Below are 25,746 nucleotides of genomic sequence, written 5' to 3'. Positions count from 1 at the left end.
TCAACACCAAATACTGGGAATGTGTTGACTCTATTAATTACTACTTGGACAGTATCCAGAATACCGGAGAATCTGAAGAGCGTCTGAAATGCTGTTCAATGTGGTTATGTTGTGCTGTAAGCCTAAGCCTTGACGGCTTTATGGAGAGGCCCCACAGACAGATGTTCTGAAGATTTGCATTTTGCAATGAATTATCTCTTTGTGGCATGCTGTTTTCAAACTACTTTAGCTACTACTGTGGAGAGAGAAGAATATTCTTGCATACTCAGGAATTCATAAATTCTGCACTGGCTGTGACTTCTGTGTACGTGTGCTTGTTTGAGAGGAGCATATGACTCTGCAGTGTCATCCTGTGGACTTGGATAAACACCTTATGTTTATTTCTTTGGCTGAGTGAGGGTTCATGTCACATCTCTGCTCCCGTTTGCAGGCAATGGGTTCTTGCCTGGCTGCAGGTCGTGAGTTCTTCCCTGGCCCCAGGCAGTGAGGTGCATTATTCCTGTTCAGCAGAGACCTCCCATGCTCACTGCCTGCAGGTGCTTGGAAGTACAAGTGTCAAAAGAGTTAATGGTTTTGAGATGAAAGGGCTGGTTAGAAAACTCTGGTATCAGTGTTCCTTATAGGTGCCTCGGAAAGGACTAGTGTGTGTCAATCAGGGGATGAGCATACAAATGAAGCAGATCAGGGCATTTCCTTGCTTTCATCAATTGGCTGTCTTAGGGCAATGTGGATCCATACGTACCTCTGTCTGTAAAGTACCTATTTTACAGAGGTTTGGAATATGAGGCAGTGTTATTGAAGAAGTTGTAGCTGGAGGGAGGGCTGCAACTTCTCGTGTTCATCCATGCTGCTTTATATAGAGGGGAAAAAAGGTGGTAAAAAATCAGTAGGATCTGAATATCTGAGAGTGCAATCCTGCAGCTTTCATGAATTCTCAGTGAAGTCTCTCTTAAAAATACATTCAGACAATAATAGCAATTTTTCAGACTGAAGAGTATTTATAACAGAGCTTACTCTAAGAATCTAAGATGCTTTTTTTTTTCTCTAATTTTACTGAAATGTGAACGAGGCCTGCTGTTTTCAAAGCTTTTTTTTAAGAAATGAAATTTTAAAAGACAGTGATGACCTCAACCTAACCTCAAACCCAAGTGTTTGTTGACCTTAATAAAGTTAAGTCTGTATGCTAGCTTTCATTAGAGAATAGTGGATTTTAAAAACATATTTTCTTTTCATACGATTTTTGAAATTAAAAGTCCTTACGAAGTCCTGCCTAACTAAATAAACCAATTTTTGAAATTTTATTCTCAGCAGTATATATGAGAAAAATTGATCAGAAAGTGAAGGAGGATTTTGCTGTTATATTGTTTCTATAGTCAAAGAACTCAAATACTACTTAAAATGGGGTCTGCCTTGCTCAGTATGAAACTGCTCTTGCACCACCATTCTAATGTATATTTGTCTGTCACCTGTGTCTGCCTGTCATCTGTCTAAAGAGACACAGAAATGTATGGGGAACTTAAGAAAGTGAAATTCGATATAAAGAGAAGTTTGGAATTTAGGCAATATGTTAGACAGGGCATCCCTTTTTGGAACAAAAAATGTGTGCATGCCACCTTCTGTTCTGCATATTCCTCATAATTCCTATCAAACAACTGGAAGTACTTCAGGATTTTTTGCAGAACCATTCATATTGTGAACTGTATCAGTTCAATCAGATTCATTGATTTGGTTATCTGTAGCTAGGTGGAGAAATGTAGGGGAAACATGTTTGGTGTGCTTGGTAAATTGAAAGGGTTTTCATTTGGTTGAGATCATCAGCCATGTGACAAGCATGTCTGTACCACAGCCCACACACGCATTCATGTACTTGTTTTATATAAATGTGAGTGGCAGGACTCATCAGAATCAAGAAGGTAGGATGCTTATGATATGTAATGCTGTGTTTAGACATTTTCATATATTCTGAGGGTGTAACATAGCTATTATGAACTTCATACCAATTCTCACATCCTCAGTTCTGACTTTTTCAGGAGCGTTGTGAATTATGATCCTTGTGATGCACGGGCTTTTTCCTACTCTGTTAATATTATGCTGGCTCAGTTGGGCTGTGTTTTGTTGCCTTTGAGATGCTTCAAAAACTTGAAGCAATATTAAGCTGTTATGTGCATTACAGGGGTTCCTTATAATCTAGAAATGAACTGCATCAGCAGAAGGAGACATAATGTTCAAGTTGTACTTTGAATAACCTGCAAGGCTTTTGTAGTTTGGCATACAATATGTGTTATTCTGTCTCTTGTGTGTAAGAGTGGTTTGAATCAAAAGCAAAGAAGAAAAGTTCTCGTTGGGTTTCTATTGTGTATTCACTGAGTGATCTTGCTGTAGAGAACATCTATATTAGTAGAGATGCACTGTAACAATTTCACCATCTTCAGAGTCTGAACTTTTGTACAGGATCCTACAGGCATATCAGTAAAATGGCATTCACTGAACATGGCAATTTCAATGCAGAATAGATTCTAGAATTTTCTTTTACTGGAGGCTGAAGTGCCAAGAAGACTTCCTTGAGATACCAAGTGTTACAGCCTTTGGAGCATGCAGAGAACTGTGCCTTTCCCCTTGACTGACTAAGGTATTCAATGTAAATGACTTTAATTTCTTTAATCCGTTGTTTGGATGGGACATTTTAACGATATGGGAGTGGTGATAAATGTATACCTGAAAGCAAGTACCTTTTTTGTAAAATCTCGGTCAAAGCAATTTGATGTTTGCCAGAGCATTTGAAGAACAGTTTTGTTACTCTCCCTATTGTAAACCAGAATAGTTATCTTGCAAATGGTTTGGTTAAATTCCATCTGCATTTAAGCACGTTATGCTATTCTTAATTATCATATATGTACTGAGAGGAATTCTGCTCATGAGAGCAGAATTGCTTTTATGAGCTACATGACACATGAAAATACACATGAACACCATTATTTCTGGTTTCACTATTTTCATTGGAGGCTGGCATTACATTTTTTTTCTTCAAAGGACTATGGAGTTAGAGGACCTCATTTTCCTGTTGTAGTTACCTCTTTTCCATCTTTGCTACAGAACAGTTACTCCTTGACTACTAAGAAATAAACCAAAACTGGAGATGTCCAGATGTCCCTTCTGGTTAACAATTGCTGTTGCTCAGTCGGTATTATTACATTCTCTGCTACAAATGCGTAGAGAAATAAAAGGGTGCATAGTAGATGTATGCAACTAAAATGAAGAAACTGTGTAGCTGAGAAATAACACTGTAATTGGCTGACACATTTTGGTTTAAGATGAACTAATACATATTGTGACTAATAATTTAGTAGGAACATCAATAAAAGAATAATAAGAACTTTGAGGTTATGTAGCTACATTGTAGCATGTAGCATTGTAGCATTTAAGTAACAGATGATATTGGTTTTCATAGATTTGGGGTTTTTTTCATACAAAAATAATCAGTTTGCTTCAGTCAGGGATTCAATTATTAACATTATTAGAAAAAATGTTTATTTTGTTAATGATAGTTGAATTTGGACAGCCTTTTATTTTCAGCAAGCATTCTGTCATTTTAGTCATATTTCTCTTTTGCATGGAAGATACAGATGAAAAGACATAGATATGTAGTACACTTGAAGTTGACCCCTAAATACTGCCTTCATTCTTTCTTCAGTGTAAACTGTATACTGGACCCATAAGAAATTACTTGTTCTATAAATGAGATGTTAGGGTTAATGAACCAGTTCTAATAGCTCCCATATTAAATTTTCATCTAATGTAATTTATTAAAACTAAATTATTTATAATGAAGGTGGACATGTGCTTTTTACAGCTGTTCTGTACTGTGATGAAATACTAGTTAAGTGTTAATAAGAAGATATCTCTGGTATATCTTCTTCTGTTTTTCTTCTTTTTAATCTGTTTAATCCACACCACTTAATAGTATAAATTTTATTAAACCTAGAAGGCTACTGTCACCTGCTCTGTGTGGGTAGATGGAAGGTTGCCCAGGGAGAGAGTGATATGGAATAGCAAGTAGGTAATTTGGTTGAGGGAAGCTCTTTCTTGCATGAGTAATTAATCCTTGTGCTTGTTCAAGCTGTAGTAAGAAAGTGCTCATTAATCAAGATGCTGTTTGGTCACTTATACTTTCATATCACTGGGGAGAGATCTGGAAATCTGAGATGACCCCTGTGCTTTCCTCAGGGGTAACAGTGAATGTGTAGTAGATGAAGTAATGGTTTTACATCTGTGCATTTCAGAAATAAGGTGTTGAAATTTGAGCAGATAAATTTTAGAGGTGTTTAGATTGGTTATATAATTGCCTTTTGCTCTCCTGTAGCCTGCCACATTTTTAACACAGTAAATAAGACTCACAGAAATGGAAAAAATATTATGAGTTTAGAGAAGTCTTCGTCCATTGTTTCAGCTTGCTGTTTTCAGGGTAGCCTTGTGAGGCTGTCTCTGACAGTTTATTAAAAACAGGCCCTCTTCTTCAGGCCAGTGATTGTTCAGAGTATGCCTGCTGATCCATGAGTCTTCCTGCTAGAGCTGGCAAAAATGTTCATGGCATGAAGCAGAAGTCAGAACAAGAATTTGTTATGTTATTAATGTGTGTACCATAATGTGTGAGGCATTTCAAGAGGACTGCTAGTTTCTCTGTTAGCCTGCTGGTTTTTGGTGAACCATCTTCAAATCTTCAGTAGTCTTCAAATCTTGAATTTGCTTCCTTTTTCTCTCTCTCTTGCATGTTAATTTTTGAACTTCTTAAATAGAAAAGTGTAATTTTAAATAGATCGCAGCAGTTATGCAACACTGTAATTTTCAGCCACTTACGGAATATGCCACATCCTTAAAATCAGATATTAATGAATTCCATAATAAACTGTGCTACCACTTTTGAGCCTCTATTAGCTGGAAATAAATTGGCACTGTGCAAGATGTTCAGTCTGAATAGACACCCTGAATATCAAGAATTAAATCCAGCTGGGGAGTGAGCAGCAGAAGCAGGTCCGTCAGTAAAGAAATAATCTTAGTTTGATCACAGGAGGACAGCAGAGGATTTTGAAGCTCCTAAAATGGTCTCTGCCTGAGAGAGGATCTCATGCATCTGCCTTGTCTATCAGAAAAGCTGGTATTTGCATGTACCCTTGGCCTGCAGGCTCCTCCCCTGTGTTCAAAGCCTGTGTTCTGGCCCAAGGATGCTGGGCAAAATGTTGAAGTTTGTACTCAAGCAGATGCTCAGGGGGCCAAGTACTGTTTTTGCATTCATATCATAAAACAGGATGATTTTCTGGAAATAAGTTTTAGGAAAGCTTGTTACGGTCATGAATTATGTAATGACACCTCAACATTAGATTAGTTTTTAAGTACTGTATCTTTGAAATACCTCAGAATCTGGCCCCATGCTTGGCCAACACACAGCATAATTTAGCATGAAAAAGTTTTCTGTAGCATCTTGATGGATGGGCAGAGGTGACATAACAAAACCTCACAGTCACTGAAGGAAAAATGCTTCCATGAAGTATTCCTGCCTCTTTTTTTCTGTCCTGCTAGACTTATTTGCAACCCCAGTTAGAGGGGAAGAATGCATGTGGAAATAACTTGTGCTTTTCCACATCCCTGTTTAATAATTGCTGATCATGTTTAGACTCCAGCTGCTATTCTGAAAAAAAATGATACAGAATATATGATCTTATACGGGGGAAAATACAGCTTTTGGTTTTTGCAGATTTTTTCCCCCCATGCTACAGAGAAGGCAGCACCTTGAAGAACTGTCTTGTACAGGATTGATTTTTCTTTTATAGCTTTTAATGTGCTTTTACCATCATAACAGAAGTTCTTAGTGACTCATATGATAAAAGCAGCATATCTGTTAATGAGGCATTTACCTTCAAATGCTTGCAATGCCATCTTGAGTGGTTTTAAGTATTAAGTTGTGATAATATAACTGCACTGTACTTTAACAATTACCTATATTTAAATTCCTATTCTAACTTTTTGAAACCATGCTTTAGCATCCATCAGCCCCTAAATACATGAAACTTATTTGAAGGTGTAATTTTGGACCCTCATTCTTGAAAAATGTTGTTCTGATAGAATTTAATCCACTAATTTAAACTGATGGGCCTTTTTCATTAAGTTGGGTGATGAACTTTTTGACAGTGATGATGTTTGCTTCCAAGGTCTGTAAATTCTCTAACTCTCAGGATACGTTCCTGTGCCTCCATGATCAAAGCAGGCATTTGTACTGCAGATAGAATAGAGTTTTGCCCCTCAAGGTGTAAAGCAAAGAGACTGTAATGCTTGCATAGCTTTATTAGGGTAGTAATGCAGAACCCTAGGAGAGCCTTCAGCCTAAAACCAAAAAAGACACAGCAGGCAGATATAGTAGATGCTCACAAACTAGCACGGCAGGGAAGGCCACCATTCTGTGTCACAGCATGACTTCAAAATAGAGGCCAAAGTGATGTTGGACTGAGCAATCCATTTAATTAAAGGCAAGTGTAAATAACAAGAAAACAGTATTGAACCATTAGAGCACCTGCATAAGAGTGGCCCAAATCTTCACAACTTCTTTGAATCCTGTCTGCAGCAGCGACTCTCTCCAGCTCTTGCTACTCCATGACTTTCCTCATGGCATCCTTCTGTAAGATCCTTTTTTTCTGTTACTCATTTTGTTTGCCAGATGGTGATTTTGAGAGTACCCCAGGTGGTGTTTTTCCCATTCCTACCCCCATTACCCTACCTATTTGATGTTTCTTGTTGCCATTCATTCAGGAGAGGAATATTAACATGCTGTCCCATGTAATATGCATTAAATGAACATTGCATTGCAAATGCAAAGTTCAATTTTTTTGGACTCCTGCCCATCCCAGTGATCTCCCCTTTTGAACTTGCATTCCTGTGTGGAGTTCTTTCAGACAGCTGCCTGGCTATTACCTGTGAGGCTTTTGCAGATGATATGCACTAAGTGTTTGCTAGATTTTTTTAACTGCATCAGGCACTGTAATGGCAAACCCATCTTTTCCACACATGGTGAGGCTGCTGCTTCTTTTGAAAGGCATCTTGCAACAGCCTGTGTGCTGTGGGCTTGTCAGAAACACATGCCTCATAATAAAGATTTATGTGCTGTATAGAAGTCAGCCCTGACAATACCAGACTTTTTGTGAGCTGTGCTGATGCAGTGACTAAGCCTTCAGAATTGTAACATTCAAAGCTCATGCTTGTCTCTTTCCATTTGTCCTTTTGGTGTGGAGTCTGCGCTTCCTGACTCTTAGACAGTTATTTCAGAGCTAATTAACTTATTTTAAATGAGTGCAGGCTTTTTTTCCCCCTAGTATTTCATTTCTTATCTCCTGTGCAAATAGAGGTCTATGAAACTGCATTAGTTTGCTTGGCAGACTCAAGGAAATGCCCTGTTACTTCCTTATTCTGTGTATCATAATAGCTATTACCATTCTGCAATATGTTTTTAAAATCTGTAATTTGATTAAATAGTGAATACCTGGTTAAGGTAGTTAGGGCTTGGCGTTTTTTCATTACCACTTACAAGGGCTGACTCAGAATCAAAAGCATTAAATGAGCATGTAATGGGGAATTCTCCTTAAAGAGTCCATGTGAAAAATATGCTTGAGGGATGAACTCTGTTTTCTGTCATCCAGAGATAAATTGAGAGGAACTCTTCTACTGAAGTGAATGGAAGTAGCTCACATCAAAATCACCATAATGTTAGAAGAGAAAAAAAAAATCATCTAATGCCATCAAAATCTCTTTTTTCCTTCCTGACACACAGAAATACTTTGCTGCTTACTCCAGCTTTACCATTTCCAAAATACAAACTTAATTGTAAGGAATGAGTCCAAAAAGTGCCTTTGGGGCTTTGCTTAAGGACTGCTCATAGCTTTTGAGGAACTATAACATCAGAAAGGAAAAAGGCCAATTTCTAAAAGAAAGAACAGACACAAAAACCATCTAAAAGATACTGATGGAGGTTTGTTCTCTATTCATTTTTTTACTACATAACTGATTCAGTATTTCACAAAAGGACAGCATGATTAAGGATGGAAGTATTCTGGAAGTCATCTTGTCCAATTCCTGGTCAAGCAGCACTGCCTGGACCCAGTTGCCCAAGACCATGTCCAGGACCATCCCTTGGATGGAGACTCCCACCACCTGTCTGGGCAGCCTGTGACAGTGTTTGGTCACCCTCACAATGCCTGTTACATACTGTGTCTGGCCTTTGGTTAAACTGATCACTTGACAAAAAATGATCTCTTTTTACTGTGGGGGGGGGGGGGGGGAAAGAGATTAGGAAATGCGCTCAAGTGATGGGAGCAGACTTTGCAGAAGTTTGCAGATGCTCAGAGAGTTTTGGGAAACTTTTAATGGTGAAATGTTTGGGTGCTGCAGGACACCTACTGAAGCTGGCTACCTGGAGATATCCTGGTGGCTACCTTTCTGGGCAGGAGGGAGAGCAGAGGCTGTCTTGGCTGCTCAAAGGGCCTGTGCTTTCTGGAAGATCTGGGGGTGAGAAGGGGTCTGCACAGCTGCTTGAGGATGCACTAAGTTACTCTCAGGTCCAGTCTCTGTTAAACATTTGTAGTGCCTGATCAAAAGCTTTACAAGGAAGGAAGAAATAGTTCTGCATTTTGTTCAGAACCACATTGCCAGAAAGGTGACTAAGCTACCTGACAACAGTTAGAAAATATGAAATTAATTCATATGCAATTGTGGTCTCGTGAAGTTGCATTTTCAGGGCACAGATGTTTTGCTTCCATCCATATTGTCAGGTAATAAAAATTTGAATGATCAAAAGGTTATGTTACAGAAAACCAAAACAAAGAAAAAAACACACCAGACTTTACATCTTTTTAGCCTGTGTGCTTTCCCCCTCCCTTTATGTTGGTTTCTGAGCCTTTTAGATATAACTGGGTTATGCTGTTTGGTTTTCTCAGTCGAGTCTTCAAATTACAAAAATCCCATTGATTTAAAATGTATTTCCTCCTTAAATTTCTTTTTCTGGAGTAGTAGGTTTTGAGATGCTCAAGTGCTACCCTGATTCCATGGGGGTTAAATTAAATACTGAATGGGCTAAATGAAATCCTGTCTTACGAGTACACAGCATTGCTTGTAGGCAAATATTTGCATATCTTTTTTCTTGGACATGGCCCTTACCAACTAGATGGATGTACTCTTATCCATGGTCAACCCACCAGTATCGTACAGGTATTGTAGGTTGTTTGTATGTGATTTCAAATTATTTTTTTTGAAGATCCCTAAATAGTGAAGAGTACTTGAGTTAATGATAATGACTTCAGAAGTTCTCCGTGTCTCTTCAAAAAGGGTGTGCAAGTCCCATTTTTAAAATTACACTTTTTTTTTTTTTTTTTTTTTTAGGATTTGAAGACATAATTTAGGTATCCAGTGTGGTAATAGTGAAGAAGTTCCTGATTTTTTTTTAGGGGATTGTAGTAATAATAATAATAATTGTAAACCTTGCTTTGACATCAGTAAGAACTTAATGTATGCCATACTAAAAATAATCATGATAAATTCACTCCCTTAAATGCATGAACACAATCTGATATATTGTGCTGACTACTAGTGGCGGTATCAGCTAAAAAAGCTCAGAAGAATAAACGTGGTTGTTATTAATTTAGGACACACATGAGATTAATTCACTTCATCTGCTGCATTATTGTAATTATATACTGTTAGCATATGGACACTACACTATATCTTACACAGAAATGTGCATTATTTTCCTTGTTTTTAAGCAGTTGATTCACCTGCAAATTCATAAATTAATGTAACAGATTTCCCTGGAATAATCACTATGTCTCTGGTTCCTTCCAGCAAATGCATTATACTTTTACAGGGAGCTTTACAGCTGGGAATGTGGAGTTTACACTGGCTTCCATCCGTGGAACAGACCAAAACCTTTTCAAAGTCACCCTGTTCTCTACCCAAGTGATTCAGAACATTTGGTTTCACTTACTGGTTTTAAACATTGTTCACCATCTGTATCCTACTAATAATTTATTTTTGCAATAGATGTTATAAAAGAAAATGCAGTAGACAGTATTAAAGAGAAAAACACAAGCACATGTGTGAATATCTTCTTCAAAATAGTCTACGTTTCTTTCTACTGATGATTTTCAGTATTTGAGGAAGGCCTGCAGGCTGGTGTGCCTGAAGACACTTGCTGGTGCGATATCCTAGATCCCACGTGATAGTCTTCCCTCAGTCTTTGCATCCCTATGAACTGAGCGGTCGTGCTCTTTGCAACCTTGCTGGTAACACTGGCCCAGAGCTGCAGCGGTGGCTGAGAGGGGTGGACCTTCTCATGGCGCTGAAGGTACCCTGGTGCTCTGGAGTGCCCTGCAGATTTGCACAGTCTCTCTGCCCATGCAAATTTCTTTTCACGACTGGAGATTGATCACCTACTGGGCTTTTAGTTTAATTTTATTAACAGACACATACTGAATCATTAATTTTGACTTGTGGTTTGATCTTATGTTTTTCTCTTATGAAAAACAGAAACATTTTATAAATAGTAAATGAAGTGAAAATGGGATTTAAAATTTAAAATAATGCTATGAAGTATGAAAATCATGTTATTGTTTAAGTAAGTGAGTAATTGGAGGAGACATTTTTTCAAATTTTTTTCAAACTTTTTTCTCTGATTTTTTTCTCTATAATGATGTTTTTCCTAAATTTTAAAATCTAATTAATTTATATTTTTTTGCATATGGTTTTTTAGATGCTCAGTTAATAGTTTACAACTCTAAATTTTACACTGACGGTACAACTGCAGAAATTTTGTTTGTGCTTTAGGATGTAAAACCAGAAAAAATAACAATTCTTAGTCCTGTGAAACCACAATATTTGAGTGGAGGAATCTTCATTTCTGTCTGTGCAGGTATAGCGCTCATTAATGGGAGCAAAGGGAGAACAGCCCACCTAGTAATCCACTAATGGGGCTTTGTAGCCTTTCTCATTATCAGGAAACATAATGAATGACTTACTAGATTATTAAACTACTATGCAGGGCTTTTCCTAAAGAAGGAAGGGCATCCAGAGAATCTAGTGACTTGGGCCCTACAGCTATGGATGGTGGTCAGAGGTTTCTTGAATTGTCAAAATCTGTGGAAATAGGGATAGTTGATAGTTTGTTGCTTTGTCACAAAAATGCAAATTGTGAGCAGAATTGGAAGTGATCAAAATTCATAAAGAGAGGCAGGATAGCTGGTGTGCCTTACTATTGAATTTCTTACAGTTTATTACAAATGTTTCCTGTATATCTGACAATAAATTCTTATGGACTGCAATTATGGTGTGAATGTCTGCTGTATTTTGGTTTGAAACCCATAACACTGTAACTACAAAATGGTTGCTGATTTATGCATCTGGTTTAATTTTCAGTTGTGAAATAACATGAAGATGAGAGGTTTTTTTGAAGTTTGTAGAAGACTCTTATTTGCAAAAACACTTTACATTCTGCCTTTTGATTTCTTCACCATTTCTTCCATTAATGTCAGTGGAAGCTTCGTGTCTTGTTTGTGTAGGTATCTAGACATGAGCATCTCCTACCACTACTGCAGTTGGCAGCTCTTTCAGCACTGAGCTCAAGGCTTGTGTTCCCTGACAAATCTCATGGCGTATTGCTGCTTTTAAAACACAGTTTGTGCAGTAATAGCCCCTCAGTCGGGTGGTGCCAACATATGAATGTGAGCTCAGTTCTTGAGGCCATTGGTCACCCTGTTGATGGGGTTGGGCTTAAAACACTGCAGGTTTAAACACTGCAGGCTTAAAACATTACCACTCTGGGAATGGTGCAGGCTGGAGTGTTATTTATTGACAGCTATGAGGCATTGTCCAAGACCAACTTGGCCATAAAAGTTGCTTCTTAAAGTTCTCTTTTTGCACAAGGTGAGGTGATATAAGATACTGCTTTTTTGCACAAGGTGAGAACATGGAATGGCATCATAATGTCACTAGGTGGTGTTGAGATAAAATTTTGTTTAAGCAAAACATCATCAATCCTTCCCTTTACCAGTTCTGCATACCAGGAATGAGGAAACTCTTGGGTGTCTGGTTTTGATTTTGTGTTGTTTAAGATTCCTACCAGTTTTTTCCTTGCTTTTCAAGATGGATAGTCTTCACTAAGTGGCAGTGTTGCCAGAGATCCCAGCTACTGAAGGAAGCAAATTAACATACAGTATGGTAATTTGTTTTCCCTGTCCTTCAGTCACAGTGAGGAGAGTCTAAATATTTCAGTGACTGAGACTTTGGATTCCCATTCCTTGCTACACAACAACAACAAAAGCTATTTATAGCAATAACAGTTAGCAGCGATACAGCAGCCTCAGACAGCTATAGGCAGCATCTCACAAATGTTAACTGCTTTTGCACTGAATGCCTCTGTGAAAACAAAGAGCACTGAGAAATAAATATCAAAGCAAAACCAAAAGAAACATTTTTTTATTGCTATGTTTTACTTTGCTGGCAGACCAGAGCAAAGGTTTTCTGAACATTTAAAAGATGAAAAAGGTGAAGAATCCCAGAAGCGATTTATCTTGAAGCGAGATAACTCTAGTATTGATAAAGAAGACAATCAGGTTGGTTCTCGGTTCGAGAGTTGCTGAAATTTGTTCTGTTTTTGAAGGTGGGCTGACTGATGTTATTGTTGTTCTTTTGTTGTTGCTCTCCTCCTCCCCTGCTGTCCTGCCCCTCCCCGCCTCCTTTGGCACACATACCACTGTGGGTGGCACCGAGCCCCAGCGTGGCCGCTTCAGCCGTGGCAGTGTGTGGGTTTGCATGGGTGGTTTGCTTGGCGCAGGACTTGCTGCATGCCCACGGGAGGGGGAATGCCAGTGGCTCTGGGCTGTGTGGAAGGCTGTGTCAGTCGCATTCCTCAATGTCTTGCCTAACTATGGCAGTTGTTACACTCCCTGTAGCTTCCTTCTTCCGTTGTACCCATTCAGAGTTGGAGTTCAGTATGGACCAGTGATGAATTGATGTAGCCCAAAAAGGAGAGAGGGGAAAAAAAAGTGTAAAAAAAGAAAAAAGCCCCAAAGATGTGATAGTGAGGCCAGGTTGATTTTTTTTTTTTTTTAAACCATCCTAAATTACGTTTTGACCAAATATAAATGAGGTCTGTCTTTTACTTCCCTTCCTCCTCTGTGCCCTTGCCACCTTTTACTGTCTGTGTAATTTACTTGCTTGTGCATGTACTGTGGCAGACATTCCCCCTTGTGTTGCCTGTGCCATAACACTACCTTAACTTAGGTGAGCTTGATGATTAGGGGAGCACCAGGGAAATGTGCTGCCTTTAAAAGCGGGTGTTGTGCTGTTTCAATCCAGTGCAAGCTGTATATGTGGAATAGATTAACAACAACAAAAAAAAATATCTGAAATGGTTCTGATCTGATTCACTTTTATGAGAAAATTCTCACAGGTAAGAGGACAGCATATGCTTTCTTTGCTAGGGCTATGTTTGTGGAAGACCCCACCAATGAGTCTCTTGTTGCCACTTCCCTTCATGTCTACAGTAAAGGACCATTTTTTTTCTTTCCTTCTTTCACTCTTTTTTCCTTGACTTTCAGTTGTACATGGCAGCCTTGCCAGTTGTGCTGCATACAAGTTGGCTTCGAAAACAAACCCCAAGCAATATCAGGGTGTGATGACTGTGGGGACCACTCAAAGGAAAGCAGCATGACCTATCCCACCCAGTGCTGGGGTGCAGGGGGAGAAGGACCAGTCCTTGAAACCCATTTGTCAATGAAACATTTCCCAATGGGGCTCATCTCCTCTCCTCCTTCCTGTGGCACAGCCATTTCCCATGCTGTGGCTTACCAAGAGGCAAAAATGGCCCTTCCTTTTCCAGCCAAACTTCAGTAGAGGGTTCCATATGGTGTGAAAATGGTTAAAACTGTTGTGCCGAATATCTGGGACTTCTTGCACACATAGACTTTGTGGGTTTCTTCTAGGGTTTACAGTTTAGCTCTTGCAGCCTAGTTACCCTCTTTCTTCCTTGATTTCTTAGGTAGTCCCCCACTGCCTGCCCTCCTGTTCCTCACAGCTGGTAGGAGAATCAAGAAATGCTAGCAGTTGAGAGCAATGGCACTTAGACCTGGGGTGAGAACACCCAGTTTTAGGATGATGGGTCCACAGAAGCTATGTGGAAAACCTCCTTTTGGCCACCTGCTTGATGAACTCATCTGCAGTATTGAACTGGAAATCCTCAAGTGCCCAGTCTCGCAGGGTTCTTTGTGCAGGAGTGACAGCTATCATTTTCGTGCTTCATTTGTTTAAGTGAACATTTATTATTCTCAGCTGACAGTTACTTAATGGCAGTTTTTAACAGCTCAACTTATATAACCCTCCTGGTTTTCTTTCTGCTCAGCAAAACAGAATTCTTCCATTTAGAGATGACAGACGAAGTAAATCAATTGAAGAGAGAGAAGAGGAGTATCAGAGAGTGAGGGAGAGAATATTTGCACAAGATGTGAGTAGTTATTTTAATTGCCTCTTTAGTGCCATACCTTCGCCGGTAGTCAGACAGTTTTGCCCCCCTCCTACAACAACACTGCAGCTGGACTTGCCCTGTGGAGCTGGAGGTGACAGGGAGAGCAGATTGGCGCAGAGGGTCTCAGAGGAGCTTTAGAGGTGTGGAGGTTGGCTTCTGGAGAGTTGAGGTGGTGAGAGTTGCAGGGAGAAGGGTAGAGGAGAGATCAGGCCCAGCATGTTGTCTGAGGAGTGCCTATCCTGTTTCTTTGAATGTTCATGTTCACATGGCCTAGGTTTATTTCCTTTTTCCTTCTGCTGGCCAAAGAGCAGTGATTTAAGTGGACACTCTCAATAATTTCAAATAGCTGTGTTATTTTATATTTCTTTCAAGGCGGATCAAATCTTTACAAGTGTCCTTCTGCAGAGACTCCCTATGGGTTTTGGTTTTTTGGCTAATGCTGTAGCATCAAGACACTGAGAACAAAGAAAGGGCAGAGGTTAAACATGGAGTTGCATCATCTTTTTGAAATGACTGATTAAAGAACTGTACTTCTACCATCAGAAAGAGTCAGTCATGCTGTTGATTATTATATTCTGAAAGGAATAAAATGAAGCAGACATTAAAATTCTTGCTCTTACCAAAAAAATCAGAACTTGCATAACAAGGTATATTGCTAAGGAAAATACTTAAATCTGAAACATCTGTGAGCAATACCTGATGTTCCTGAAAAAAAAGAAGAAAATGACAATTTGCTGTAATACTGTAATGATGAGCTAATAAAAGGAAAAAAAATAATAAAAAAGTCAGCATTTTAATGTTTTGTTTCATATCTCAGTGGGAGTTCTGCCATTTAGGAAGAATATGGGAATAAATCCAATTAGAACTATTTTTGAAAATCATATTGGGCAGTGTCCTTTTAAATTAAAACTGTTCATATGTTGCAGGGCTAATAGTACTATCAGGAATTGCACATGTCCAAGTTGGGTTTTTTTGGCAGAATACACTGTATAGTTTTAAGATGTGTGTTGTCTTGCTTCTTAGTAAATAGGTAGCTACATCTAAATGTTTTTAGCTTCACTTTTTCGTGGCTGAGATGATTCCAGTACAAGCAGAGGCCTTTCAGTTTCTGTTTTGCTGTCAGCATGTTGGCCTGATGTAGATACTGTCCCAGGCTATACATGGTGGAATTGCAAAGTTGTTCAAGAGCTGCAAAAGCCGCTTTGCAGCAAGTTTCTTACATGAAATATAAGAGGCTTTGACACATTACAAAAGAGCTTGTTCGAAACCAAAAAACCTTTGGGTTTTGATGCAGAATTCAGATGAGGCAAAAGACTAAAAATTACCAAATGGAAAGGTATTTCCAGAATAGTCCAGTTTCTATCACAAGCTGCAGCTAGAAATGCCAGGCTGGGAAACAGAGGTGGCTGGAAAAGTGTGCTGAAAGTGGCTCTATAGTGTATTGCTGCTGTTACCTTTAGATATTTGAGTTCTAAAAATAGGCAAGTGGAGAGTGTTTGAATTGCCCACAGCAGGAGGCTGTTGTGGTTCATTTGGTTGGCATTTTCAAGTGGCAGGACCTAAGTAAAAGTGTACTTTGTGGCAGACATTTTAAATGGAATTGGGAGGGAGCATTTTTAAAGATCAGCAATGTTAGATCTCTCCCTCTCTCTCTCATATCCACTCCTTTGCTCTCTCTCTCTCTGCTATTGCAGGTGTTAGTGAGCATTATAGTGCAGTGAATTTCAGCAAGCTGTATGTTCAATGTCAAAGGCAGTCTATGTTTTATCTGTCCTTTTTTGGGTGGAGCACCCCTTGCCAGATACAAGGTGTTTTTAGGATGATGCCGGTGGTTGTGGTGGTGGACAGTGTATTTTCTCAATTTTAGGAAAGAGAGAAATGGCTTCCTGTTATAGATAGTCACTTGCTGCTTGTAAGACTGTGAAGTTTTAAGGCTCTCTGCAGTCATTAATTAATCTAATTCTTCCCAGGCTTGTGTGAGGTAGATACCTAAGCCTTGTTACTCTGCAAATTACAGATACAGAAAGAGAGTCAAAGATGGATTAATCATGTGGTATTTTTATTACCTCTATACTGTTTACACTGCTGTATTCAAGCCTTTATCAATGCCTTGTTTGTGAATCTTAGGAAATGGATCACAGATACATCACTTCTAATTAGAGTATGCATGAAGAGAGCTTGCATGGGAGTCTTCGAAGTGCAGCCATGAAGGTCAAGAGTACTGCCGTAACATGTTGCAACCAGCACCAATCCCCATCTAAAGATGTTTGAGGCACCAAAACCCTTTAGATAACAGCCCAAGAGTCAGAACTTCAAACAAAATTTATGAGGAAAAGGCAGTCTGGTTGCAGGGGCAAAAAATTCCATGCAAGTTTCGAGTGCTGTGAAAAATGGGCCCCACATAACAATATAAAGCTTGTCTGTCCTCCCTTTGATCTTGCAGAACTCCAGTGCACCAGATCTCTTCATTTCCAAGTGGGAAGGTTTTAACAAAATAAGTATGTTCATGAGTAATGCCATCACTATGATAGTCCTTATGATGATTACTCTAGTATTAGTCAGTTTAAATTACACTTTCTGGCAAGTTTTCCATCTGCTCTGTTGGCTATCACAAATGTTGACAAGGAGAGCTGGAAGTTTGAATGACTTCTGTCTCAGCAAGTGGCAGGGATTGGGAAGCATGTTAGATTGATATTTTAATAAAAGGATTGGTGAAAAAATAAATAGCTAATAAGCATGATCATTCCAGTTCACTGAAATAAGAACTGTGAAGTGCACCTCAAATTTTTCAGGTTGCTAACAGTAAAAAAAAAAAAAAAAAAAAAAGCAGACTGAGTTCTTTTATACTCAGAATTATCTTCAAGTTGTGTTTTGTTTTTTTTTTTTTTTAATTGGAAAACTTATTTTTTTGGAAACTTAGTTTTAAAACAATTTGTGAATTTTACAGCCAAGTACACTGGAGCAGAGGACCTGCACTGTCTGGGTCTTGCAAAGAAGTTCCTTGTCTGAACTGCTTTAGTTGTGTTTGGGAAGTTGAAAAGTTGTTGTCCAAGAAAGACAAAGAACAACATACAGGAATAAAAAAAAATATTTCCCTGTATGTAGAGAATCCCAAATGTGTGCATAAATAATACATAATGTTTGGCTTTTAAGCATGCAGAAAATTGATTGTAAAGACTAGCAATCAAATTACATGGGGGAAATTTCATTCTTCAAGGTCAGTGCAATGTATAACCTCATGAGCCAGAGTCACGCTAGGACATGGAACTTATTAAAGGAAATACACCATGCTGTTTGTTTTCTGTTGTCAACTGTAGTGGCTATTTTTCACCAAGGAGTGTATTCTAAAGAACCAGATCATTTAGGTACAGTATGTTATGATTCCTCTAGTTAAGAAAACTCAGAGAATCTTTATCAGTCTCTGATTAAAGAGAAGAACAAAAGAAATACCTGTAGATGAGGCTTCAGCCTGTTCTATCCCTCTAGTGTGAAAAGATTAGGAAGAAGAGGGCTTAAAATTAATAAAAACAAATTAAAGGCACACCTCATGCTGGCCACCATAAACCTGTAGATCCTAAAACTCATGTACTGGTGTACAGAGACTTTCTTTGTGGCTGCAGATCAAATAACAAGCATTAGTTGGGAGTCTGAGATCTATCACATTTTGTTAACTAACATGAAAATCGTTAGCTGATAATACCTAACATGAAAATTATTACTTGGTGTCCACTGCAGGATATTGCTGCATCTTAATAGTTATCTGTGTTTGCTAATATAATTAAAAACAAGAGCAGCAACTCCCAGTATATCTAGTGGACTGGCAGAACCGATGTACATTTTCCAGTTGAGACTTTAAAAGGTTCTTGGAAATTGGAAAAGTGAAATACTCATTTCATAAATAACAATTAGTCATACAGAGCATCCTAATGGAAATTTTGCATGCAGAGATTTCCAAGGACACTAACTTGTAGGTAATCTTACATAATTTTTTGGTCTGGAAGGTTTGTTGCCAGTGTTTTTAAAGGGTAAAGAGTCAAGTGTTTTAAGGATCTTTTTGACAACATCTGTGCTGGGTGTGTAAGCTTTCCTGGTGCTTTAAATTGAGCGCTGTTGATGCTATAAGTCAGGAAAGTTAGTCCTGAACTTGTAGTAGCTAAATTTCTCTTCAGAGCTGATTAGCCACTTGATTTTTAACAGTAAGATTAAAAGAATAAAAAAGTGCCTGTCTTCTCTGCCTCTCAGCCTCACATGTGTACTGAAGAATAATTTCCAGGGATTGGAAGTGTGTTGGCACAGTGTGGCACTATGCCAACATCATCAGCCAAGAAGACAAATTGAATTATTATGGACTCTGTTTAAAGTCTGCAATACACTTGATAGTGGTTCCCATCAAGACACTGAGGCAGAAGCAGACCTTTCTGCTTGCTTGATAAAATATAAATCCCAGATATTTATTCTGCTTTATGGCCCAGTCTCTTTAAAAACTTTAATAAAATAAAATAAATACAGACAAGTGCATTACAGACCCCTTTGCTTTTGTAACTTTGTGGGTACACAGTCCAGTACTCTGGTCTAAGCAAAGGTTTTTCTGTAAGAGTAGCTGTAATCCTGTGCTTTGGAATGTGACTGCACAAAAGTCAATGCACAGATGTCCATCATGAAGCTGGAAATGATGACCCCACAGCTGAGGTTGTACAAGCCTGTGGGGTGATTTCAGTATACTTTTCTGGGGCTTTTTGCTTCAGCATAGTTAGACTATGCTGAATTCTGCACATTTGTTAATGAAACCTGGTACCTGAGTAAGGTACATAAAATGAGAGAAGACACAGTACTGTAGTTGTACAAAGGATCCCACTGATTTGGGGTGGAACCGTTTGTATCTTCTCTTAACCTGAGGTAAAACCCTAGGTCTGCTGTAGCTGGTGAGAATTTGGTTCCTGGCAATGGAGAACTTGTTCCTGATGTCCTGAGGCTTTGTGCTAAGGAGAATCATATTGCCCCTGATGCAGCCCAGTGCCTTGCAAATTTGTCAGGAGTGCGGGGTGGGAGCTCACCTGGGAAGCCCACAGAACTGTCAAATGTTCCCTAATGTGGATTCTGAGTGGGTGAATTACACTCTAATGAGAAACTCTAGTGCCATCTCAGGGATAAATTTCTTCCTTTTGTAGACTGATGGAGCAGCACTAGCTCTGGTGTCAAGGGAAAACTTCATCCAGGCATCAGCTGGAGCATTAAGAATGAACAGGGTGTTGCTTCTGGTGTTGGCCAACACTCTTTTGTGTGGGTCATTAGCTCACCCTTTACAAAACAGAGACATCCAAAATCTGTGCCCATCCCATACTGTTAAAATTTGACACAGTTAATGATGGCATTTTATTATTCTTTGGGCTGAGTCCTATTGTTACAGAAGTAACAAACATGATCTCTGGTGTCCTCCTTCCTTTACCTACCTTTTGTTTAAATTCAGTGCAAGTGCTGACTATTCTTTCTTCTGTACCTCATTGAGATATAATCCAGTGACAGCTACGAGGCTTTTTGTGTAGCGAACATGAAATAGGAGGGAAATGAAAAAATCAAAGAGGGAGAATTATTCATGGGAAATTGAGCACAGCTTCATTTCTCTGCATAAAAAATTAAGTAATGCTGAAAGAATTATACACTTTCCCATAGGATTTATTTGTTCTGAGCCCTTCACTTTTTCTGGGATCTAAGTCCTCCAGCAGAGAGCCTTCTTGCTATGATTGTTGTTAATATTTTTTATTAAGAAGGTTATTATCATATATCTCTATGTTCCGTTTCCAACCATAAAATGTGAAGTCACGCACTATTTCTAAGTACTGCAGTATCTTCTCTCCCTTTGAGGAACTTTGTCAATTCTGCATGCTTTCCTTCTGTTTGTCCTTCCTACCTACAGCTCTCTGCTATCCTGCAGTTTTATTTTGAGGTGGTAGGCCAGACCAGTGGAATCTTATATTATGCAGGAAAAACATTTTTCCCTTTCAATTTGCCAGTATTTTGCACATAGTGCCTTCTTCCACTCTCTTAACTGAGAAGTTTCAGTTTGTTCCCAAACTGAGACACCTCACTGGCAATGTGTTGTAATGCATGGAATTTATTTTACTGGCCTGACCTTATTCTTGACCTTTTTTCCTCACTTGTCTTCTGCAAATGCAAATGATGCATGAATTGAAATCCCCTTAAGCCTGAGCAGGGGAGGTAATTCTAAAATCAAGGAAGAAATTGGAACAGCAGAACATATCTAGAACGTCTGATACAATGCCTTTTTTATTTTTCAGTCAGTTTGCTCCCAGGAAAACCTTTTTGTGGAAAACAGGTAAAAAATAGCTTTATTTTGTGTGTGTGTGCTAAACATAGCTGTTTCTCTTAATTTTTTTGTCTATCTGTAGTTTTATAGTCGTTTATCCTAATATGAAGACTGTTGAGCAAATGTGCAGTCTATATTATCTGCAGTGGTTGTGTGCTTTAAGAGGGGGTAATAGAGCTTGCCTTGCAGTATGGTGTCTGAGCAGATAAAGTATTACTGCTGCTTTCCTGAGGCTTTTGCATTTCAGTTTAAAAAGCAGATTGTGGGAGAGGGTGGGGGCACCTAAGCTTTCATTCCAAGTGACCATTCTGTCTCTGGAGTGCCTTTAGAATTTAAATTTTATCTTTAAAAAGCACTCTAGCAGTGGCTGGATGATGGTATTCATGAAACACCAGACTTGGGTGTCTGTTGTTTAACCTGCTCTCCCGTGGGAGTGAGCAGCAGCATTGACATCACTTGTTGCTTGTGAAGGCTCACAAGTTCCACACAAGTTCCTGCTTCACTGCTGCAGTGTAGTAATGAGCTGGTGATATTTGAGCTCACTTTGCATTACTGCATGATAGTTCTTGTGAATGTTATTTTCGTTATGTTAAATCCACTCAAAGGAAAAGGGAAGAGTAAACTGTGTTTGAGATCTACAAAATACGTAGTGTTGGCTCCACAACAGCCGTAAAGTAGCTTAACTGTGTTTAAAATCTTTAAAATTGTGCACCCTTATGGCAGATAAGGATTTTAACCAAAAGGGGGGAATTTAATTACTGTTTGAGCAGTGCTGACCCAAGTCTGCCCTGCACAGGTTTAAAAACTGTTTATCACCCCCTTGAATAAGGGGTGGCTCTCTCTCACAGTATTTTGTTTTCTGTCCATACTTACATGTGTCAGATAACATTTATGGGTGAAGCTGTTCCCATAGAAAATGACTCCACAGTAATGGTACAAACCAGCTTTTCCAATGGACACTTCTGTAAGTGGAATGAGGGAAGGCCCTCAGGAGATCATGAACACTGTCATCTAACCACCTTATATTCTGAAGGCCAAGGGTATTTCCTCAGCTGCTGCTTCTGTGTTGTGACTAAGGAGATATGTTTTATCAAAATAAATCAAAATTCCAACAGAGGAACCCATAAAGCAAAAAGCAGATGCTCTCATAAACTTGTTTTTCCCTCTCAGGGGAGATTGGGGCAACAAAGATGACACAGTTGTTCACATTTCCAAGTCAGCATGGAAGGTACTCAGAGGCTGCACTGACAAGGGTAGGGTGGGTACCTTTATGGGATAAACCATGAACTCCATAGCCCAACCTCCCCTGGTTTATGCATTCAGTCCCACACCTGTGTGCAGGAGAATGTGGTCAGTTCTGGTATTTGCACATGGTTTGCTGTCCTTGAACCCGGGAGCTGACTGACCAGCCCAGTGTGAGGATGCATACCCAAGTGGAGACCACTAAAAGGCCAGGTTGGAAATTGTACTGCCTGCACTGTTGCTGTCCTGAGGGAGACTTCAGCCGCGTTCTGTAGAACACTGCTTTTTCTTGCTGCATGCCCTACAGCCTTTGATCAGGTGAAGCACTTAAAATTGTACTTAGCTCCGTGCACATGAGCAATCCTGTTGATTGGCTATGTTGAAAGTTAGGTGTGTGTTTAAGTGCTTTGCCTTTCTTTTTGGTCAGAGGATCTGAGCATTTCTCTGAGCTGCAAAGACTTCCAGGTGACTTAGCAAGTACTTAAAATTACATATGCAGTATTTTGCTGGCTTGCATTTTTTATGTTCTTATTAGGTGATGTTTTTATGTATTTTCCTTTGGATATAAATGTATGGTTCCGTAGCTTCTGAGAATTACCTTTCTCGGTAACAAGAAATGCTAAATTGACCCTCAGCCTTGCTGGAGGATGTTTCTCATGTTCAGTTGACTGTGTACAGCTATGAGAGAGGGAGGAGGGGGCATTTTTATCCTTGATTCTTTAAACTGAATCTAGCACAAATTGAAAAAATGTATCTAGAAATCAAATAAAGCTTTACAGATCAGATAAATTCGAATTACCACGTTTTTTAGCATAATCTTTCTTTTCATTTTTCAGTAGGCTGTTGGAAGAAAGTAGCATATGCAATGACATGCATAAGAAAAGACAGCTGTTTAGGTTTGTATGAATTTTATTTAATATTTATTTCCCAGTGCATCCCACTTGTGATTCTATATGTGTCCTTGCCAAGGCACACCTTGACATGTATGTCAGTTTGCTGGTTGGAAAAGAGCATGGAGAACAGAGTTATACCCCACTCTTCCCATGTTCTCTGAATGAAGAGGTAACAACAGCACCCTTTTCTTTGGGTCACTGCCTCAGGAACCACATGAGATTTTCAGCTGCCTACCTATTCAGGCTGTGACTATTTGGGAGAGACTGGAGAGACTCCATTTTTCCTGGAGCATCTATGACAGGCACGTTTCATAGACTAGTGCCCAGACTGACCTTTTTTCCTTTTGTTGGTTTGTTAAAAGCTGAAGTGAAAGTACATCGAGGCAAAACTGATTGAAGTTCCTTTATCTGAAATACCTGTGTTTTGAAATTCTTTTCTGTTAACTTTGTCTTCTCAACTCCAATTCCTTCCGCACATTCACATGCATCCCCATGTCCCAGAGAGCATCCTAGGCCAGCAGGAAATCAGTAAAAGACAGTCCGCATTTTCATGGAGAGCAGTTCTACCAATTGACACACTGAATCAGTAGAAGTCTGAATCTGGTGGTGACAGTGTTCTTCTGGGAGTTTTAGAAAGGTTGTCTTCCCCCACCACGAGCTCTCACATGTTCAATTCAGATCAACCAGGCTGCTTTAAGAGTCAGTCAGCTGTCAAAAGTCTTTAGTAGAGGAGGCAGAAGGAATGGATGCTTTCAGAAGTGAGCCCTTCATCTATTAAGGCACGTGGACAGCAATATCTCTCTTCAAACCTATATCATTTATATTACATAATTTTTCACTGTGAGGAGAAATGGATGTGTGAGGAGAAAATTTGATGTGTGGTTGCTGAGTCTGCATGTCATCACAGCAGCCACAGAGGAGATGGAGAGATTGCACCAGATAAGGAACAGTGCTGGAGCATCTGCTTCTGCACCCCATGACCATAGGCAGCAGGCAAAAAAAAACTTCCTCCTTGCTTTGGGTTAGCCTTGATGACCTGAGAGTCTTGGACTGGCCATGCTGGACTTAGGAGGTGTCTACACACACACTCTTAATAGCTAATGTCTGTTTGAGTTTGGGGAACTAAAAGAAATTTTTTGTAACCCAAACCACAGATAATGGGGATACAATAGCAATCTTTTTCTCTCTCTCTTTTTTCACTAGAACATAAATAGAAGAGAATTGTCAATTTCTAAGCACAAGAGTACAAAAGAATCTGTAAATAATATACTTTGGGTTTTTTTCTTTCCAATTAAATCTTAAACAATGATTTATTTTCCAAATCTTTTTCCTTTTTTTGTGTTGTTGGCTTCTGTGCTGTTTGTCTTCATGCCTTCCCACTGTGTGGGCCTAGCAAATGTCAACAGGTTTATACTGCTGATCACATCTGAGAGAGGCTCTGTTACAGGCGAGGAACGCAACAGCCTGATCCCATCTTTGACATGTATTGGCTCCTTCATGTCCCAAGTGACCCAGCACAGCAGGTTCTCCAAATAAAAAGCAGGAACCAAGTTTACAAGCAAAAAGAGGACAAAAAAATTAAATAGATTCAGTCCCATCCTTTTGATTTTTAGAAAGAGCTTTGAGCCTGCAAGCTATTATACTGTAATATACAACAGAGGAGTGGAAAATGTCTTTTAAAATCTTTCCAAATACAGTGTTATGAGCATCACTTAGGATAAGTCATTGTGCACTAAGACGTAGTAGGCATTTTGGTTCTGTCATTGTAGCAGTACAGTGCAAGTAGTTTACCATAAATAAGCCAAATTCTGCTCCAAATTCTGATCACAGCATTGACTGTGTTATTGCTCACAGTACTCTGCAACTGTTCAAGGACAGGCTGCCTCTACCCAGAAAATTTCATTATTATTCTGTGCAGAGTGGAAACAAAGTAAACTGACTTGTGGGTCTCTAACTGAAGCATTAGCAGTGAAGAGAGTGGGGTCACACTGAGAGGACACATGTTTAGGCAAGGCTTTGGATGAGCTCACAAAGCTGATAATGACTGGGAGCAAGCTGCTATAGAATTAAGGATATGAAGACAAAAGTAGAGTGCAGGTGAAATTGGTTAGAGAAACATCACAGGGGATGGACAGCAAAGTGAGAAGTGGTGAGGGGCTTGCTGAGGAAGAGAACACTCAATGGGTGACAGAAATGCTGCATCAGTGCTGCATAATACTGCTGTGTCAGCCCCATCTGGTAAAGTGCTCTGAGGAGGTATCCAAAAGGGGAGGGTGGTAAGTGCCGTGCATGTAAAAAGGTTGTAGCAGTGTTTACATGCTGAAGGCAGATAAGTATAGGGGTCAAATGCCATTTCAGACCTGCTTTTGTAAAGGCAAAGTATTTCCTTTCTCTTTATTACGGTTGCTGCAGGGTACATGAAGATAGACTTTGCCTTGACATGGTTTTATTTGTGTATAAATCTTTGTTTCATGATATCTGTAGGGGTAACAGAGACAGCATTGGGAAGACGTCTGGCAGTCGACAGAGCAGTACAGAGAATGAATTGAAGTGGACAGACCACCAGAGGCCATGGAGCAGCACAGACTCAGACAGCTCAAATCGAAATTTGAAGCCAGCCATAACAAAGACAGCCAGTTTTGGTGGGATAACCGTCCTGACAAGAGGAGATAGCTCATCAAGCAACAGAAGTACCGGCAAACTGTCTAAAACAGGTAGCTAGTACTGTATTGGGT

General features: G+C 39.4%; 1 protein-coding gene across 30 annotated transcripts in view; it reads left to right on the top strand.

Annotated features, from left to right (window-relative positions):
* ARPP21 (cAMP regulated phosphoprotein 21) overlaps positions 1 to 25,746 on the top strand; it is a 138,870-nt gene that overhangs the window by 49,414 nt on the left and 63,710 nt on the right. For 18 of the 30 annotated variants that reach the window (XR_008436711.1, XR_008436713.1, XR_008436716.1 and 15 more), the window contains 5 exons: positions 12,533 to 12,641; positions 14,429 to 14,530; positions 20,848 to 20,885; positions 22,955 to 23,014; positions 25,496 to 25,728. Coding sequence is in view for 27 of the 30 variants with exons in the window: in XM_053975290.1 (XP_053831265.1) it covers positions 12,533 to 12,641; positions 14,429 to 14,530; positions 20,848 to 20,885; positions 22,955 to 23,014; positions 25,496 to 25,728 (542 nt within the window). In the remaining 3 variants the exon portion in view is untranslated. The remainder of the gene's footprint in view (positions 1 to 12,532; positions 12,642 to 14,428; positions 14,531 to 20,847; positions 20,886 to 22,954; positions 23,015 to 25,495; positions 25,729 to 25,746) is intronic. The other 12 variants (XM_053975299.1, XM_053975340.1, XM_053975244.1 and 9 more) reach the window with 5 other exon arrangements.

This window comes from Vidua macroura, chromosome 1 (assembly GCF_024509145.1).
Source record: "Vidua macroura isolate BioBank_ID:100142 chromosome 1, ASM2450914v1, whole genome shotgun sequence".
In the NCBI taxonomy this organism is placed as follows: domain Eukaryota; kingdom Metazoa; phylum Chordata; class Aves; order Passeriformes; family Viduidae; genus Vidua; species Vidua macroura.
The sequence above is the reverse complement of the archived record's forward strand: the minus strand, read 5'-3'. Positions and strand labels throughout refer to the sequence as shown.